Source organism: Geotrypetes seraphini, chromosome 6 (genome assembly GCF_902459505.1).
Source record: "Geotrypetes seraphini chromosome 6, aGeoSer1.1, whole genome shotgun sequence".
Taxonomy (NCBI): domain Eukaryota; kingdom Metazoa; phylum Chordata; class Amphibia; order Gymnophiona; family Dermophiidae; genus Geotrypetes; species Geotrypetes seraphini.
In genome coordinates, this window is record NC_047089.1 from 152612564 (window position 1) to 152631914 (window position 19351).

Consider the following 19351-nt stretch of genomic DNA (forward strand, 5'->3'; position numbering starts at 1 on the left):
AGAGAGAGGGGTGACATGATCGAGACAGTCAAGTATCTCACGGGCCATATCAAGGTGGAAGAAGATATCTTCTTTTTCAAGGGTCCCGCGGCAACAAGGGGGCATCCGTGGAAAATCAGGGGCGGGAAACTGCACGGGGACACCAGGAAATTCTTTTTCACTGAAAGGGTGGTTGATCGCTGGAATAGTCTTCCACTTCAGGTTATTGAGGCCAGCAGCGTGCTGATTTTAAGGCCAAAAGGGATAGACACGTGGGATCTATTCACAGAGAAAGGTAGGGGAGGGTCATTGGGGTGGGCAGACTAGATGGGCCATGGCCCTTATCTGCCGTCTATTTCTATGTTTATGTTTCTATGCTCAAGCCCTTCTAATTCTCCCTCTCGCCGAGGTGCTGATTCGAGCCGGGGGGGGGGGGGGCCTTTGCGAGCAAGGAGGAGTGATGCCGGTTCTCGGGGTGGGTGCTCGCAAATCGAGTCAACACTCGGTTTGCGAGACAAGTTTTGCAAGAATGTTTTGCTCGTCTTGCAAAACACTCGCAAACCGGGTTACTCGCAAACTGAGGTTTGACTGTACTTAACTGCTCAGGGGCTTCAACAGAAACACAGTTTTCACACATCAGTTCTGCAAACACTGACGTTATCTCCTGTTTGATCATGGTTCACAGTTGCAAATCTCCAGCGTCTGTCTTTTAACAAACAAATTCACAGTTCACAGATCCCTGGAAGACTTCAAACCGCTGAGGGCACACTTCTTCTTAAACAAATAACTCAGTCTGGAGGCTCATGTGCAGCTTCCATCTGTATTTCTGGTAAGAAGCCAAAAAAATTCAAAACAAATCCCTTCCTCTACAAAAGCCTTGTTTTACTCCATTCCTTTTCTTCAGGAGAAAAGGACTTAATACACACACACACCATACACAGCATTCCTTCTACCACCACAGCATTTGCTCAGGAGAAGCCATCAAGATTAAATACCCACCCCCACCACATCATGTGCTGCATTGCACGTGATAAACCTAGGGAGTCAAATTTAAAGGAATAGCAGGGTTTTAGTAAAACGCTTGCCATTCGATGGTACTATTCAGCTCCAGCGGTTCCATTGACTGCAAAGTATATATCCAAAATTGCACCCTTTGTCTCAACTTTTTCTTCAGATCCCCCCCTCTCTTACCCATAGATAGTTCTAGAACCAGACATTTTAGTCTTCAAAAGCATGCCCTACATTCATACAGTGTTGTATCATTGGAGCTTCACTTTTTTATTTTTAATGCATGATCAATGTTCTATCAAGCGGGTTTTTAAAAACTCTTGATGTTTGCCCCACATAGATCCTATCACAGGGGCATCTCACAATATAAATTACCCTCATTGACTCACATGAGGTACTCTTATTTAGTTTCCAGCGGAACCCAGTTTTAGCCCAATAGAACTTTTTCCTTTCTTCCATCACCCCGCACACGGAGCAATGGGTACATTTTTTATGCCCTCTTTCTTGAATATTAGTTATGTGATGAGACCACACGTCAGATTTGCTGACCATATCAGCAATATTCCTATTTCTTGAAAAAACCACCTGACATTGAACATAGAAACATGATGGCAGATAAAGGCCAAATGGCTCATCCAGTCTGTCCATCCGCAGTAACCATTATCTCTTCTTCTCTCTAAGAGATCCCATATGCCTATCCCACGCTTTTTTGAATTCAGACACAGTCTCTCTCCACCACTTCTTCGGGGAGCCTCTTCCACACATCTACCACCCTTTCTGTAAAAAAAATATTTCCTTAGATTACTCCTGAGCTTATCACCTCTTAACTTCATCCTTTGCCCTCCCATTTCAGAGCTTCCTTTCAAATGAAAGAGACTTGACTCAATTACATTTATGTCATGTAGGTATTTAAATGTCTATTATATCTCCCCTCTCCCACCTTTCCTCAAATCTTTAAGTCTGTCCCCCATACGCCTTATGACGAAGACCATGCACCATTTTAGTAACCTTCCTCTGGACAGACTCCACCCTTTTTATACATTTTTGAAGGTGCGGTCTCCAGGATTGTACACAATATTCTAAATGAGGTCTCACCAGAATCTTATACAGGGGCATCAATACCTCCCTTTCTCATACTAGTCATACCTCTTTCTATGGGACCGCAGAAGGTAAACGTGAATAGGGAAGGAGGAGTAATAGACCCTGATCGATTTTCAGAGGGTTGTGTTCGTGAGGAGCTAGCTAAAATAAAAGTAGACAAAGCGATGAGGCCAGATGGTATACATCTGAAGGTGCTGAAGAAACTTAGGGAAATTCTGGTAGCGAGTTGGGAGTGGTACCGGAGGACTTGAGAAGGGCGGATGCGATTCCTCTCCACAAAAGTGGAAGTAAGGAAGAAATAGGGAATTACAGACCGATAAGTCCGACTTCTGTGGTAAGCAAATTAATGGAAACGTTTTTAAAACAGAATGATTATGTTTCTGGAATCCTGTGGATTACAGGATTGGAGGCAACATGGATTCACTAGAAGTGGGTCTTGTCAGACAAATCTGATCAATTTCTTTGACTGGGTGACCAGAGAATTGGATAGAGGATGTGCGCTAGATGTGGTGTATTTAGATTTTAGCAAAGCCTTTGACAGTGTTCCACACAGATGTCTAATAACTGAATGCCCTTGGGATGGATCCCAAAGTGACGGGATGGGTCAGGAACTGGATGAATGGAAGGCGACAAAGGGTAGTGATCCATGGAGATCGCTCTGAGGAAAGGGATGTTACCAGTGACGTGCCCCAAGGTTCTGTTCTTGGGCCTGGTGAAAAGTCAAAGAGACAATTTTGAGCTGGAAAGTGTGGTTGTTATGGGGGAGAAATTACCAGTAAAAAAAAGGACTCTTAGGAGTGTTTTTAGATAGTTGTTTAACAATGGAAAATCAAATATTGAAAACAATCTGGGCGGGCTATATGCAACTTCAAATGCTCTATAAATTGAAGCCAATATTACCAGCATTTCATTTTCATACTGTGGTTCAAACATTGATCCTGAGTAGAGCTGATTATTGCAATTCACTCTACTTGGGAGTTGCGAAAGCACAGTTACTTACCGTAACAGGTGTTATCCAGGGACAGCAGGCAGCTATTCTTACATGTGGGTGACATCATTGACGGAGCCCGGATGCGGACTCCTCATAAGCAGACTTGCTTGAAGAAACCAGAAGTTTCGAGTCGACCGCACCGCGCATGCGCGAGTGCCTTCCCGCCCAGTGTAGGGCGTGTCTCAGTTCAGATAGCTAGCAGAGAAGCCAACCAGGGGAGGTGGGTAGGTTTTGAGAATAGCTGCCTGCTGTCCCTGGATAGCACCTGTTATGGTAAGCAACTGTGCTTTATCCCAGGACAAGCAGGCAGCCTATTCTCACATGTGGGTGACCTCCAAGCTAACCAGAATGGGATGTGGGAGTGTTGGCAATTCAGGAGAATAAATTTTTTAATCCTGTTTGGCCAAACTGTCGAAGGTATGAACTGAGGACCATGTAGCAGCCTTACAAATTTCCTCAATAGGAGTAGATCTGAGGAAAGCAATTGAAGCTGTCATAGCTCTAACTTTATGGGCTGCGACTCTGTGTAGGGGTAATCCAGACTGGGCATAGCAGAATGAGATACAAGCAGCCATCCAGTTGGAGATTATACACTTAGAAATAGGATGTCCCAACTTATTTGGATCGAAGGAAACAAAAAGTTGAGGAGCAGTTCTGTGTGGTTTGGTGCGTTCCAAATAGAAGGCCAAAGCACGTTTACAGTCCAGAGTATGAAGAGCTACTTCTCCAGAATGAGAATGAGGCTTTGGAAAAAACACTGGAAGAACAATGGATTGGTTGAGATGAAATTCTGAGATCACTTTAGGGAGGAATTTAGGATGTCTATGAAGAACCACCTTGTCATGATGGAACACCATGAAAGGTGGATCAGCAACTAAATCTTGCAGCTCACTGACTCATTGAGCAGAAGTGAGGGCTATGAGAAACACCACTTTCCAAGTGAGATACTTCAGATGAGCCTTATCAATTGGTTCAAATGGAGGCTTCATCAGTTGAGCAAGGACAACATTGAGGTCCCAAACCACAGGAGGGGGTTTGAGCGGAGGTATGACATTGATAAGTCCTTTCATGAATCTGGAAACCACCGGATGAGCAGAGAGGCTGAGCCTTCAATAGGCTGATGGAAAGCTGCAATTGCACTAAGATGGACTCGGATAGATGTAGACTTGAGGCTAGAATTGGATAAGTGCAAAAGATAGTCCAAAACAGAGAATAAGGAGGAATGCTGAGGCTCCTTATGATGAGAAAAACACCACGTAGAAAATCTAGTCCATTTTTGGTGATAGCATTGTCTAGTGGTAGGCTTCCTAGAAGCTTCTAAAACATCTCTTACAGATTGAGTAAACTGAAGAGGGGTTATGTTGAGAGGTACCAAGCTGTCAGGTGTAAAGACTGCAGGTTGGGATAAAGAAGATCCTTGACTCTGTGTAAGCAGAGAAGGAAAAACTGGTAGAAGATATGGCTCCCTGCTGCTGAGCAGAAGTAGAAGGGAGTACCAAGGTTGTCTCGGCCACCGAGGAGAAATTAGAATCATGGTGGCATGATCGTTCTTCAACTTGACCAGAGTCTTGAGAATGAGAGGAAATGGAGGGAATGCATATAGGAAGAGATTCGTCCATTCCAGAAGAAAAGCATCTGCTTCGAGGCGATGAGGAGAGTATATCCTGGAGCAGAACTGAAGCAGTTTGTAGATGTGGGGAGCTGCAAAGAGGTCTATCTGAGGTGTTCCCCACTGTGAAAAAATGTGATGAAGAGGCGAGGAATGGAGTGTCCATTCGTGAGGTTGCAGAAGACGACTCAAGTTGTCCGCCAAGCAATTCTTCGCCCCTTGGATGTAGACAGCTTTGAGGAAGGTGTTGTGGCGGATTGCCCAGTCCCAAACTTTCAGAGCTTCTTGACAAAGGGATGCAGATCCCGTCCCTCCCTGTTTGTTGACATAATACTTGGCAACTTGGTTGTCCGTCCGAATGAGGACTACTTGGTCGTGAAGAAGATGTTAAAAAGCGTTGAGAGCTTTGAGGATCGCTCTGAGTTCCAACAGATTGATATGACACTGACGATCCGTACTGGTCCAGAGGCCTTGAGTACAGAGACCATCGAGATGAGCGCCCTAAGAGTAGGTCGAAGAGTCTGTCGTGAGGACCTTCTGATGGGGGGGGGGGGGGCGTTGAAAAAGCAAGCCTCTGAAAAGATTGGAAGAGAGCATCTACCAACGGAGAGACTGCTTTAATGAAGGAGTAACTGTTATGTGTTGAAAAAGTGGATCACAAACCTGCATCCATTGAGATGCCAGGGTCCACTGAGGAATTCCGAGGTGAAGTCCGGCAAAGGAGTCACGTGTACTGTGGAGGCCATGTGACCTAGGAGTACCATCATGTGTCTCGCTGAGATGGTAGAGTGGGAAGACACTGTATGACAGAGTTGAAGAAGAGCTTCCAGTCGTTGTTGTGGGAGAAATGCTCTGAGTTGGACAGTGTCCAGAACAGCTCCAATGAATTGTAGATTTTGTGAGAGCTGAAGTTGAGATTTGGGAAAGTTGATTTCGAATCCCAAACTTTGTAGGAACCAGGTAGTCCGTTGGGTCGCTAAACTAACCCCTAGAGATGTCGAATCCTTGATGAGCCAGTCGTCCAGGTATGGGAACACCTGGAGCCCATGGTTCCGCAGAGCTGCTGCTACTACTACTGCTACGCCCCGCTTTAGGTAAGAATTTAGGATGAGTACGGAGGACCACCTTGTCACGAAGGAATACTGTGAAAGGTGGGTCTGCAACTAAAGCTTGTAGATCACTGACCCTGTGAGCAGACATGAGAGTAATGAGAAAAACCACTTTCCAAGTGAGATATTTAAGATGAGCTGAATCCTTTGGTTCGAAAGGAGGCTTCATCAATTGAGCAAGAACAACCTAAAGAAACTTAAAGGAAGCCTGAGCGCAACATCTGGTAATAGTTAAGTTAGAATCTGAGACGCTGCACTAGTCTCCAGTATAGGAAGGGGGGCATTGGTAGCCCACACTTAGGAAAATGTATCAGTGTAATTTGAAACTGTCAGTTGTTCAAAGCAGGAGGGGGGGGAGTACCCCTCCTCCTCCTTTTTGTGCTGATAGGGCCATGATAGGGCCATGAAGTTTTCAGCACTTCAAATGCAGTTTCTCCTGAAACAGATAAGTAGGTTTAGATTTAAGTTTTTGGCTATGTTATAAAATGTTTATGTATATTCAGAAATGAATGTAAACAAAAAAATATGATTTCTGGAACTTATATTCCATGCTAAAAAGAAGTTCTTTGCCCAAATTTAAGGACAGCCTCTGTTAGTGGATTGGCTGACAGCCAATGATGTCATGCAGGACAAAAGGTATATATTGGGGAGCTACGAATTATCGAGTTTAGATCTTTGTCAGTAAGGCCAGCATTTAGCAGCTGTAAAGACCTCCCGATGACGCACTAACTTTTTGATGGATGTTATTGAAATAAATAAAAATAATAAGTTTTTTGAACCTTTGCCTCATGTGCCATTTGTCAAATTCATTGTACCCACCTATGGGCAGACCTGGCTGCTCACACTCTGTACTGAAAATGCAGATTCCCCACCCGAAATCTGAGGAACTGTCGAGATGCTGGATGAATGGGAATGCGAGTATAAGCCTGTTTGAGATCTAGAGAACATAACCAATCATTCTGATCTTGAAGGGGGTATAAAAGATGCCAGAGACGGCATCCAAAATTTCTCTCTGACAAATTTCCAAAATGGGTCGCAGATCACCAGTCTTCTTTGGAACTAGGAAGTAACGGGAGTAAAAGCCCCTGTTCCGCTGTTTCGGGGAAACTTTCTCGATGGCATGGAGACGAAGCAGAGCTTGAGCTTCATGAAGAAGGGCGGTCTGGGATGGATTGGAAGGATAATCTTTTGGAAGCAGATCTGGAGGAACATGAATGAAATGAAGAGAGTATCCTTCCCTGATGATGGACAGCACCCAGAGGTCTGATGTAATGATCTCCCAGCGGTGGTAAAAATGATGGAGATAACCACCAATGGGAAGGGGAGAGAACAGAGGCAGAACGATGGAAGTTTTGCTCTGTATTAGATGGTCAAAAAGGCTTAGAGGTCATAGGCACAGAAGGAGTCTAAGGTTTCTGCTGCCTCTGTTGCTGTTGTGATTGTTTCTTAGGAGGCACTCTTGTACAAGGAGCTGCTCTCTGTGGAAAACGCCTCTGGTAAGATGGAAGAGGTCTGAAGCCTTAGGCTTAGGACGAGTGATGGAAGCAAACTAGTTCTCATGTTAAGACAATCGTTTGGTAGCTGCCTCGATAAGAGTCATCAAACAATTCAATGCCTTGACAAGGAATGTTGGCCAGACGCCTGCCTACGCATTACCACTGAAAAGGCAGCGACCCTCAAGGAAAGTTCAAATGCATCATAGGAAGACTGAAGGAGATTCATGCGGAGTTCAGTCAGAGTGGTGATTGTCTGCTGAAACCCTGGAAGATGATGTTTAGAAATATATTTGAAATATTCAGGCAGTGTATCAACCAAATGCTTGAAGTAAGTTTCAAGTTTTATTTTAATTTGATGAATCGCTTATTCAAATTTACTAAGCAAGTTACAGTAAAAGAAAAATAAACATATACAGTGGTGCCTCACACAACGAACTTAATCCGTTCCAGGAGCAAGTTTGTTATGTGAAACGTTCGTTGTGTGAAACGCGTTTTCCCATAACAATACATGTTAAAAAAAATAATTCGTTCTGTAGCATAAAATATGCTAAGATGACATAAAAAAAGATAAATTTTTGGTTATTATTTTTATTTAGATACATCTAAAAACATAATTGTTTTTTAAAACAACACACATTTTTTAAATTTAAAGACAGACTAAGTAGAGTCTAATTTTACAGTGAGAGGGCAGAGTCTCAGCGGCAAAAACTGGGACTTAACTGTTCATTTTTTTTTTTTTCTACCGTGTTTCCCCGATGATAAGGCAGGGCCATCAAATAAGACAGCCCCCCCTTTTTAGAAAAAAATGTAAAATAAGGCACCCCCCCGCAAATAAGCCACCCACCGATACCTGCGCTTACCCGAATCGGGTGGTACGGTGGGTGACTCCGTGTGGTCCCTGGCACCCCCGACACGATCGGGGCAAGAGGGAGCTCAAGCCCTCTTGCCCCCCCGACTCCCCGACACGATCGGGGCAAGAGGGAGCTCAAGCCCTCTTGCCCCCCCGACTCCCCGACACGATCGGGGCAAAAGGGAGCTCAAGCCCTCTTGCCCCCCCGACTCCCCGACACGATCGGGGCAAAAGGGAGCCCAAGCCCTCTTGCCCCGCCGATTCCCCAACTCCCCGACAATATCGGGCCAGGAGGGAGCCCAAGTCCTCCTGGCCACGGCGACCCCCTAACCCCACCCTGCACTACATTACGGGCAGGAGGGATCCCAGGCCCTCCTGCCCTCGACGCAAACCCCCCCTCCCCCCAACGACCGCCCCCCCCAAGAACCTCCGACCGCCCCCCCAGCCGACCCGCGACCCCCCTGGCCGACCCCCACGACACCCCCAACCCCCTTCCCCGTACCTTTCTGTAGTTGGCCGGACAGACTGGAGCCAAACCCGCCTGTCCGGCAGGCAGCCATCGACGGAATGAGGCCGGATTGGCCCATCCGTCCCAAAGCTCCGCCTACTGGTGGGGCCTAAGGCGCCTGGGCCAATCAGAATAGGCCCGGGAGCCTTAGGTCCCTCCTGGGGGCAGGGCCTGAGGCACATGGTCGGGTTGGGCCTCCTCAGGAAGGGCGATGCCTTATATGAGGAGGGAGGCTGGAGATCAAGACACCAAAAAGGATTGAAGCCTGGTGTCAAGGTATCTCGAGGCACTGACAAGGACTCAGCTCCTTAAGTAGCATGCTTATGTTCTAGACAAGACACTTGCAAAGACTCAACTCTTTGTATAGAGTGAGGAGGATCTGCTCGAGGCACAGCCAAGGACTTGACTCCTTGTGATACTGCTAAATGCTCAGGCTGGACTGCAGGAAGAAGAGTCAAAGCAGGAGTATGTTTGGCAAGTATATTACCAAACTGGCGATCCAAGATGGTCTGGATCATAGCCAGTATATAAATATTCTGTTAAGAGGCTTAAGTTAGTTGCGTGGAATTAATGGTAATTACATTTACAGCATGTTTATCATCCCCGACCCTGAGGAAGAATGAAACGTGGAGGGGAATGAGGCAGTAATGTTTTTAAGCCAAGTCTCACTTTAAGTTTATTAAAGTATTAATTTTATGAATAAGCACTGGCACTTTAAATAATGAAAAGCTAAAAAGTTTAAAAGATTTATATGAAATGAACCAGCACCAATTTTAAAGTTCCGATGAGGATTGCTACCACACTAGCTTCTCTACTCTTTAGCTCCAATGTGGCATACTGAGGAACTTTGGTGTGGGAATTGAATATTAAGAATTTAATGCTATGAATTAAGGATTGGTGACTAAAGAATTATCTAGTGGAATATTTCAAATTTTGTTTGTGCTGGTATATAGCTTCTCGGAGGAGCAAAGAACAGTACTAACTAATAGGCCAACCCTGTATGATACTACCTAGGGCAATACATCTGCCCCATCTTGAGGACCACCCGGTCGTGAAGCAGATGTTGAAAAGCTACAGCTGCGAGATAGATGGCCCGGAGCTCTAGCATGTTGATGTGGCAGCGGCGGTCTTCTGCTGACCACATCCCTTGAGTGCGGAGGCCATCCAGGTGGGCTCCAAGCGTACTCCGACGAGTCCGTGGTGAGTACCTTGCTGTGAGGAGGGGCGAGGAAGAGCAAACCTTTGGAAAGATTTGAAGAGTCGGCCCACCAGCGGAGCGATCGTTGCAAGGAAGGAGTCACTGTCACGGGATGATCGATCGGGTCCCGGTCTTGACGCCATTGAGAGGCCAGGGTCCACTGAGGGATTCTCAGATGGACACGGGCGAAGGGTGTGACATGGACGGTGGAGGCCATGTGGCCCAGGAGAGTCATCATCTGTCGAGCTGATACCGAGGTCAGCAGTGAGATCCTTCGGCTCAGACTTACTAACGCCTCTAAACGCGGAGGGGGGAGGAAGGAACGGAGGCGAACCGTGTCCAGCGTGGCCCCGATGAATTGTAGGGACTGCGAGGGGCGTAGTTGGGATTTTGGGAAGTTTATCTCGAACCCCAGACTCTGTAGGTAGGTAATAGTCTGTTGGGTTGCTGAGATAACCCCTTCCCTGGACGGGGCTTTGATTAGCCAGTCGTCCAGGTAGGGGAATACCTGAAGACCTTGGGAGCGTAAGGTGGCTGCGACCACCACGAGGCACTTGGTGAAGACCCGAGGTGACGATGCTAGGCCGAAGGGGAGGACTCGGTATTGCAGGTGCAGGTCTCCCACCTGAAAACGGAAGAACTTGCGGTGAGCGGGGTGCACTGGAACATGTGTGTACGCCTCCTTCAGATCGAGGGAGCAGAGCCAGTCGCCCTCGTCGATCAGGGGGTAGAGGGTCGGTAGGGAAAGCATCCGAAATTTTTCCCGTACCAGAAATTTGTTGAGGCGTCTCAAGTCTAGTATTGGGTGAAGGTCTCCCGTTTTTTTCGTTACCAGGAAGTAACGGGAGTAGAAGCCCTTCCCCCGTTGGTCGGGGGGAACCTCCTCCACTGCTCTCAGGTGAAGCAGATCTCGAGCTTCGGAGAGGAGTAGGGGTAGCTGCGTCCGGTTGGGAGGGCAATTCCTTGGGGGGTTGTCTGGAGGAATGGCCCGAAAGTTGAGAGTATCCTGATGAGATCACGCCAAGGACCCATGAATCCGACGTGATTTGTTCCCAGCGAGGGTAAAAGACTTTGAGGCGACCCCCGATGGGAAGGCGGCCTGGGACTATGGTGGAGGGGGCCCGCCCCCTTCCGCGTATCCCGTCAAAAGGACGGGGATGGTTTGGTAGTCGCGGGCAGTTGGGACTTGGGCAGGGCCCGATGATGGGCTTGTGGACGCCTGGGCGGAGGCCGCGAGACAGCAGGAGTGGATTTTTGTGGGTAGCGGCGCGGAGGGGCCCTGAACGGCCTGGACGCGGGCGGTTTAGGTTTTTGCCGCACGAGGGAGGCAAACGAGCATTCGTGTTCGGAGAGGCGTTTTGTAGCCGCCTCGATAGTGTCATCGAACAGTTCTTTACCCACGCTGGGGAGGTTAGCCAACCGGTCCTGTAAGTTGGGGTCCATGTCAACCAGGCGTAGCCAAGCTAGTCGGCGCATGGCGATAGCAAAGGCTGCCTCTCTGGAGGAGAGTTCGAAGCCATCGTAGGCCGCGTGGAATAGATGGAGGCGTAGGTTGGAGAGGGACTCTAAAAGCAGGCTAAACGCTCCTTGGCGGGAGGCCGGTAAGTCGGTCTCAAAGGCTCTCAGCAGTCCAATGAGGTGTTTGAGGTAGGATGTGAAGGTGAAGGTGTAGCTTTGCACCCTAGAGGCCATCATCGCATTTTGATATAGTCTCCTGCCGAACTTGTCTAGGGTTCGGCCTTCTCGGCCTGGGGGGACCGCTGCTGAGACCCTGGAGGGGTGAGCCTTTTTCAAGGAGGATTCTACTAGCAGCGACTGGTGGGAGAGCTGCGGTTGTTCAAATCCGGGGAAGGGTACTGTACGGTACTTGGCCTTCATTTTGGAGGGTACTGCTGTGACCATATAGGGGGTCTCCAGGTTCCTGAAGAAAGCCTGTTGGAGTACAGGGTTAGGCGGTAAGCGAAGGGACTCTCTGAGCAGTGATGGCATATCCAGCTCCGCTAGGTACTCCTTAGAGTATCTGGAGTCGGACTGGAGGTCTAAGTCCAAGGCGTGGCCCATGTCCTGAACAAAGCGAGAGAAGGATGGGCGGGATGTTCCCGAGGCCCCGTGCGGGGTCGGTGAATGAGACCTCCGTCGGGTGGAGAAGGATGGGGAGGCTTCCCTCGAGTATCGAGGCTCCTGCTCCGATCCCCGCTCCGAGACAGGGGAAGCACTGTGAAAGTGTTCTGGGGTCGTGGATCTCCGACGTCTCGAGGAGCCCCTCGGAGACGATGCCGGGGTTCGGGGTACCGATCGATGACGAATCGGTGACTTCGACCCGGATTCCCTCGGTGAAAGTCTGAAACCTCGGATCGGAGCCCCGGCCCGAGGGGGGGTTCGGAGGATGCGCGGGTTGGAGAGTGATAGCTCCGCCACCTTCAGCGGTCCCGTACGAGGTGTAGGTGAACGGCCTCGTAGAGCGGGGGAACCCTGGGCCTTCTTGGAGGTATGGCGGTTCGAGGTTTCTGTCGTTTTAGCACGACGTTTTGCCCCGCGGCGGTCTGTGGAGGGAGAGCGCCTCGGGTGTCTCGGCGAGGAGTCCGAGGAGGATGAGATGCGGCGAAGCTTGCGCGCTTTTCCCCGAGGTGGCTCGACGCGAGGCTCAGGCTGGTCTGGCACATGCAGGGTCGAGGTCGAGGCCGGTTGTAGATGGGCCATTGCAGCGGACAGCTCCGATGAAATCATCGCTCGGAGTAAGTCCTGGAAGACTGGCACGGACAGCATCGAGGGCATGTCCACTGCCTCGGTGTGATGGAAAGAAGCCGCTCGCACCGGGTGCACTTTTTAAAGCCGGTCAAAGGCCCGGACATAGAATCAAAAGTGGCCGCGGCTCGAGTAGCCACGCGGCCACGGGGACCCGGAAGCCTCCGGGTCGGTCAAAAACGAAGCAGGAACAAGTTAAAACAAGAAAAAATTTGCGCACAGCGACTTAATCGAGAAAAATAAGAAAAATCGCGGTGCTAGAAGGCAGTTGGGGCAGAGCCTGAAAAAACACGGCTTCTAGGCTCAGCAGAAAATTTTGAACTGGAGACCACGAGGGGATGCACCCCCTAGTGGAGCAGGAAGGCACGCATGCGTGGAGCAGCAGAGCAAACTTAAATCTTCAATCAAGTTTGCTTGAAAATGCTTCCGCATCGGGGCTCCGTAGATGACGTCACCCACATGTGAGAATATCATGCCTGCTTGTCCTGGGATAAATATCCTTTCTGGACTTAAAAATTATGAAAGTTCAAAGCAAATTACTTACAACTATATTCCGGAAGCATATAGATAGGAACAGTCTTCTTAGGTACCACAGCTTTCATCCTTGTAAACTCAAGGATAGCCTCCCAAAAAGTCAGTTCCTGCGTCTTTGCAGGATCTGCTATTCTTGTGAGTAATATAAAATTCAAGCCCGGATTATGAAACAGCGATTCCAACGGAGAGGATATCCTAAACAAGTGATACACCAAGCATATCCGAGGGCGAAGTATGCACATAGAGCTTTGCTTCTTGAGTACAATCAGAAACCTTCAGTGGAAAATACCTTGGTGTGTGTTCAACAATTCTCCCCCTGGTTTGAATATAAAAAACATTACTCTCAAACACTGGCATGTAGCTAAGTTGGTACTGGACCCCACATATTTAGAATTATGAATGATCTATTCAGGCCCTGATTAGTGGAAGGGCTTCCTGCAAGTCACGGGGTGTTTTCTTCTTTAGCACTGCTCAGAACGCCGCGGCCATGTTAGCAGTCCCAGCATAATCACTTTATGGAATAGGCTAAACGCTAAAAGCTTGAACATTTCTGGTAAGCCAGTGTATAAATATTCTGTTAAGAGGTTTAGATAGTTGCGTGGAATTAATGATAATTGTTTCTTTACAGTATGTTTATCATCCCCGACCCTGAGGAAGAATGAAACGCGGAGGGGAATGAGGCAGTAATGTTTTTAAGCTAAGCCTCACTTTACGTTTACTAAAATATTAAATTTTATAAATTAAATAGAATAAATTAAATTTTATGAATAAGCACTGGCACTTTAAATAATGAAAAACTAAAAAGCTAAAAAAAGTTAAAAAGATTTATATGAAATGAAACAGCACCGATTTTAAAGTTACGATGAGGACGGCTACCACACTAGCTTCTCTACTCTTTAGCTCCAGTGTGGCATACTGAAGAACTTCGATGTGGGAATTGAATATTAAGAATTTAATGTTATGAATTAAGGATTGGTGACTAAAGAATCATCTAGTGGAATATTTCAAATTTTGTTCATGACACATTCCAAGACACTATTCTCAGTGTGTTTGCTAAAGTCATATGTGTCTTTTAGAATAGTCCCTGTGCTATTTCGTCTTAGTCAGTGGAAAATCATCCCAGGCTCCTAGCCATACCAAGGATAGGTAAAAAAGAAATTGTAAACTGCCACTGTTCCAAAAAAGAACATGGATAGGATCCCCGCTCCAAATAAACCACTGCAATGTGACGTAATAGTACTCCCAGAAAACCCAAACTTGGATTGCCCCAATTCCCAAACACCCCTTCCCATGCCCCCGCCCCACACACCCCCTCCAAATGTCACACATCTGCCGCCCCACTCCAAAATGGAGCAGTAGATGTGTAATCACGTGTTAGATGCCTCCCCGAGCCATAAACACAATCAGTCAAATATCATAATTCCCAATAAGAATCTTCCCCTCATAATAGACCCCAACTGCTTCATAGGTACAAAAAACAAGCACAGTATCATTCATAACACCTTCCCATGGCCTGTCATGCACAACACCACTGTACTCTCCCCTAAGGGATCCAGAGACATATAATAAACAAGTGGGAATTCCCCATGCCCAACAACTAGAATGAGCCCATGGCCTAAACAAACTGTGTAATCGCAAAGTACAGAACATACAACAGAACTTCTTTACATCAAAATATAAATATGAATATGTCCAGGAGAGCCCAGTAGGAGACAATATAATCATACCTCCATACCAGGGTAAGCCCCCAACATACATTACTACCCATGCTATTTCCAGAAAATGGAGCAGCCTCAGCGGGTTATACAGGGTAGCTCCGTGAGCTGCAGAACATAAGAATTGCCGCTGCTGGGTCAGACCAGTGGTCCATAGCGCACAGCAGTTCGCTCACATGGCGGCCAGCAGGTCAAACACCAGCGCCCTAACCGAGGCCAACCCTACCTACGTTCGTTCCAGTTTAGCAGGAACTTCACCAATCTTGTCTTGAATCCTTGGAGGATGTTTTCCCTTATAACAGACTCCAGCAGAGCATTCCAGTTCTCTACCACTCTCTGGGAGAAGAACTTCCTTATGTTTCTACGGAATCTATCCCCTTTTAACTTTAGAGAGTGCCCTCTTGTTCTCTCTAACTTGGAGAGGGTGAACAACCTGTCTTTATCTACTAAGTCTATTCCCTTCTTATTATCTTGAATGTTTGGATCATGTCCCCTCTGTCTCCTCTTTTCCAAGGGAGAATAGGCCCAGCTTCTCTAATCTCTCACTGTACGGCAACTCCTCCAACCCCTTAACCATTTTAGTCACTCTTCTATGGACCCTTTCGAGTAATACCGTGTCCTTCTTCATGTACGGCGACCAGTGTTGGATGCAGTATTTCAGGTGAGGGCTTACCATGGCCCGGTACAGGGCCATGATAACCTTCTCCAATCTGTTCACGATCCCCTTCTTAATCATTCCTAGCATTCTGTTTACCCTTTTCGCCACTGCCGCGCATTGCCCAGACGGCTTCATTGACTTGTCGACCAGTACTCCCAAGTCTCTTTCCTGGGGGGGGGTCTCTCTAAGTACCGCCCAGGACATCTTGTATTCATGTATGGGATTTTTGATACCGACATGCATTACCGTACACTTATCCACGTTTAAACTCATTTGCCATGTCACTGCCCATTTCTTTAGCGTGGTTATGTCGCGTTGCAGATCTTCACAATCCCCCTGCATCTTCAATACTCTGAATAACTTCGTATCGTCTGCAAATTGAATCACCTCACTCGTCGTACCCCTTTCCAGATCATTTATGAATATGTTGAAGAGCATGGGTCCAAGCAACGAGCCCTGCAGCACCCCACTGGTGACGTCCTTCCAGTCCGAGTATGGTCCATTTACCCCCACTCTGTTTCGTATCCGCTAGCCAGTTTTTAATCCACGTGAGTATTTCACCCTCGATTCCATGGCTCTCAATTTTCCGAAGTAGTCGTTCATGCGGAACCTTGTCGAACGCCTTCTGAAAATGCAGATATAAAATGTCGACCGGGTCACCCTTGTCTATTTGCCTGTTTACTCCCTCGGAGAAGTGCAGCAAGTTCGTCAAGGAAGATCGTCCTATGCTGAAGCCATGCTGACTGGTCCTCATCAGACTGTATCCGTCAAGGTGATTAATGATGCGGTCTTTTATCAGCGCCTGTACCATCTTTCCCGGTTCTGAGGTCAGACTCACCAGTCTGTAGTTTCCCGGATCTCTCATCAAACCTTTTTTGAAGATCGGCGTAACATTTGCCCGATTTGATCGACAGATTGGCTATTAGTTGAAGCAGTTCAGCTATAGCCCTTTCAGTTCCTTAATGACCCTCAGATGGATGCCATCTGGTCCCAGGGATTTGTCATTCTTAAGTCTATCAATCTGCCTACATGCTTCTTCTAGATTGACCGTCAACCTTGTCAGTTTCCCGTCTTCGCCTCCAGTGTATAGCCTTTCGGGTTCCGGTATGTTGTGTATATCCTCTTTGGTAAATACAGACACAAAAAATGTGTTCAGTTTATCAGCGATGGCTTTGTCCTCCTTTAGCACTCCCTTTATTCCATGATCAACATCAACACTGTCGAGGAATCAAAGCTATGCCACTGGCCTTGATGTTGCAGCTGAAGGACAGCTGGATAGATAAACATGAAACACAGCTTCTTTTCTACCAATGTAGAGCATAAGGATAGAATAATTTCCTCTTTTCAGTTAATGCCGCTGAATAATCTTGAAAAATTCTAATCTGGGAATCTCCAAAGTTGCTTATAGTCAGCTGGCGCAGGATCTCCACTTTATGATTATAATTAAGTATTTTGATTATAACCATCTGTGGCCGGCTTCATGGGTTTGCTCCCTGCTCAGTTAATGTGCCCTTTCCAAATGGAGGGGACCCAGAGCTGCTGTGAAAGGAAAATTGTCTCAAAACCAAGTTTCCAACGTGGGTAACAAGGCTGCCCCTGCTACCATTTCAGTTACTCCCAAGATCCTTAATTTGCCCCAACGCCATTTTGTTCTCACTGGGCTGCGGGTGGTCGCAATCTTTTTTGGCGGTTTTGGAGGCCATCGGGGGTCACATGTTTTGTTAAAAATTTGTCCATAAACCAACCCCCTGCTAGTGCACTCGGCAAAGATCGCTGGATGTCCCTGCAATTTCGGGGAATAGTAGAAAAATGACTCTGGGTTCGGAAGCTAGAACAGTGTGCGTCTGCCCCTGCTCACTGCATCACGTGATCCCCGCTTGTCCAAGGTGCCCATAGTATAAGTAATTTTCAAAACATCCCTAGGTCATACATTTCCTCTCAGGTGCATTGTAGACTGCAAACATTTACACCTGCTCTTGAGAGGGAGAAATGCAAGACCATGGGGGAAGGGGAGGGAGCTGTTAGGTATTTAGTTTGACTTACTACTACTACTACTCCTAATCATTTCTATAGTGCTACTAGACATATGCAGCACTGTACATCAAAACACAGAAGAGACTGTCCCTGCTCAAAAGAGCTTACAATCTAGTCAAAATAGACAAACTGGATAAGAAGGTGCATCAATACATTGTGCTCAGGTGGAGGAATTACAGAGGGAATGATAAGACAGATATAGGTGTTCGGAAGGCGGGTTGAAGTTTGAAATTGAAAGCATCTTCAAAGAAGTGGGTTTTGAGTCTGGATTTGAATACTGCCAAAGATGGAGCCTGATGTATTGAGTTAGGCAGTTTGTTCCAGGCATACGGTGCAGCAAGATAGAAGAAGGGTGCCATGAAATAGTTACTAACACACTAAGGGTGTCTTGAACCAAAAAGTTCAAGAGCCATTAACAAATACAAACTTGCACACTCTGTCCATGCTTTGTTTAAACTTCTTCCCTGTAGACACCTACAGGTAAAATACACAATCATGTCATGGAATGTATTTTTTTCTGTATTTTATAAGATCCCTTCTACATATTTAAATCAGCATTTGGGGCTACATTCATTAAATGGCGCTCAAAGCTATTTTATAATGGGTACTCAAAGATGAGCGCCCATTACAAAATAGCACACAAATTTAGGCGCCAAGACTCAACATCTGCTAAAACCAGGTACAGTATAATTCCCAGCACCCAATTTGAGTGTACATCCCCAGTATTCTACAACACTGCACAGAAATTTTAGAAATGCCCCTGATCCATTCAGGCATCTCCCACAGCCTCTTTCTGAGTTGTGCACTATGGGATTTGGACACACATTGTTATAGAATAGCAAGTAGAAAGATATAAGAACAAATTCAAATTAATGCCAATTAGCACACAATTACTGATACTAATTTATTCATTTAAAATATTTATAGCACACATTATCCCACAGTTCTAAGCAGGGTACAAATCATTAATACATACACAAGACCAGACACAAAAAATATCGATCTATCAAAAAACTGGATTGTTAGCCAATTTACCCCCCCTCCCCCCTCAACACTGCTATGATGCTCATAGAATTCTATGAGCGTTGGAACAGTGTCAGAACAGTGCCCCAGGCTGTGGAAGAAATCTCTACTGTGGTTTAGTAAAAAAAAAAAGTGTGTGGGGGGAGGATTAGTTGGGTACATATCTTAAATGGGCGCCCAAGTTTAAGCAGTATAAATAGAATCAGAGGAAGTTTACATGCAAAAATGATTTAAAAACTTATCTCCTTAACAGCTTTCCTTTCTAAGCTTGGAACATCAATAATACACATACCTGAAACCAAAATATTACATATTTGCTTATATCATAAATAAACATTTGATTTATAAGGGCTAGTTACCTTATGTTCACAAAGTTTCCCCAAACAGCTGAAAAATAAAAATAAAACAAAATTTATGTTGGTATTTGAAGTCTTACAGTAAACCATGTGTTTATTTTGTTCACAGAAATTTTTCTGTATAAAGTTAAGGAGAAATTTGAGTACATATGACACAGCATGTATTTACTGTACTTCTTTTTATAAGAAGGGATACCCAAATCCATCCTTCCCATAATAGTAAAGTCAAATATCACAGTAATTCACGGCATACATGGATATTATACTGTCATTTACTGGACTAGATTTATTTTTCCCTTTCTTTAGCATAATTAGACGTGGATGAATGTACCCAGAAATTCAAATGTTCTGTCAACCTTCACTGTTGGAAATATCCTTCGTTTTCTATTCACCGATAACAAACAAACAAAAAAACCGGCCTCCCGATTCATTGTCTG

At 46.3% G+C, this 19351-nt stretch overlaps 1 protein-coding gene across 8 annotated transcripts in view; it reads right to left on the bottom strand.

The window, feature by feature from the left end:
- The window catches only part of UXS1 (UDP-glucuronate decarboxylase 1), a 153052-nt gene that overhangs the window by 105169 nt on the left and 28532 nt on the right, over positions 1-19351 (bottom strand). For 7 of the 8 annotated variants that reach the window (XM_033948081.1, XM_033948082.1, XM_033948084.1 and 4 more), the window contains exon 2: positions 18918-18945. In XM_033948081.1, the coding sequence (XP_033803972.1) occupies positions 18918-18945 (28 nt within the window). Of the gene's footprint in view, positions 1-18917; positions 18946-19245; positions 19266-19351 lie in introns of those variants that run through there. The other variant, XM_033948083.1, reaches the window with a different exon arrangement.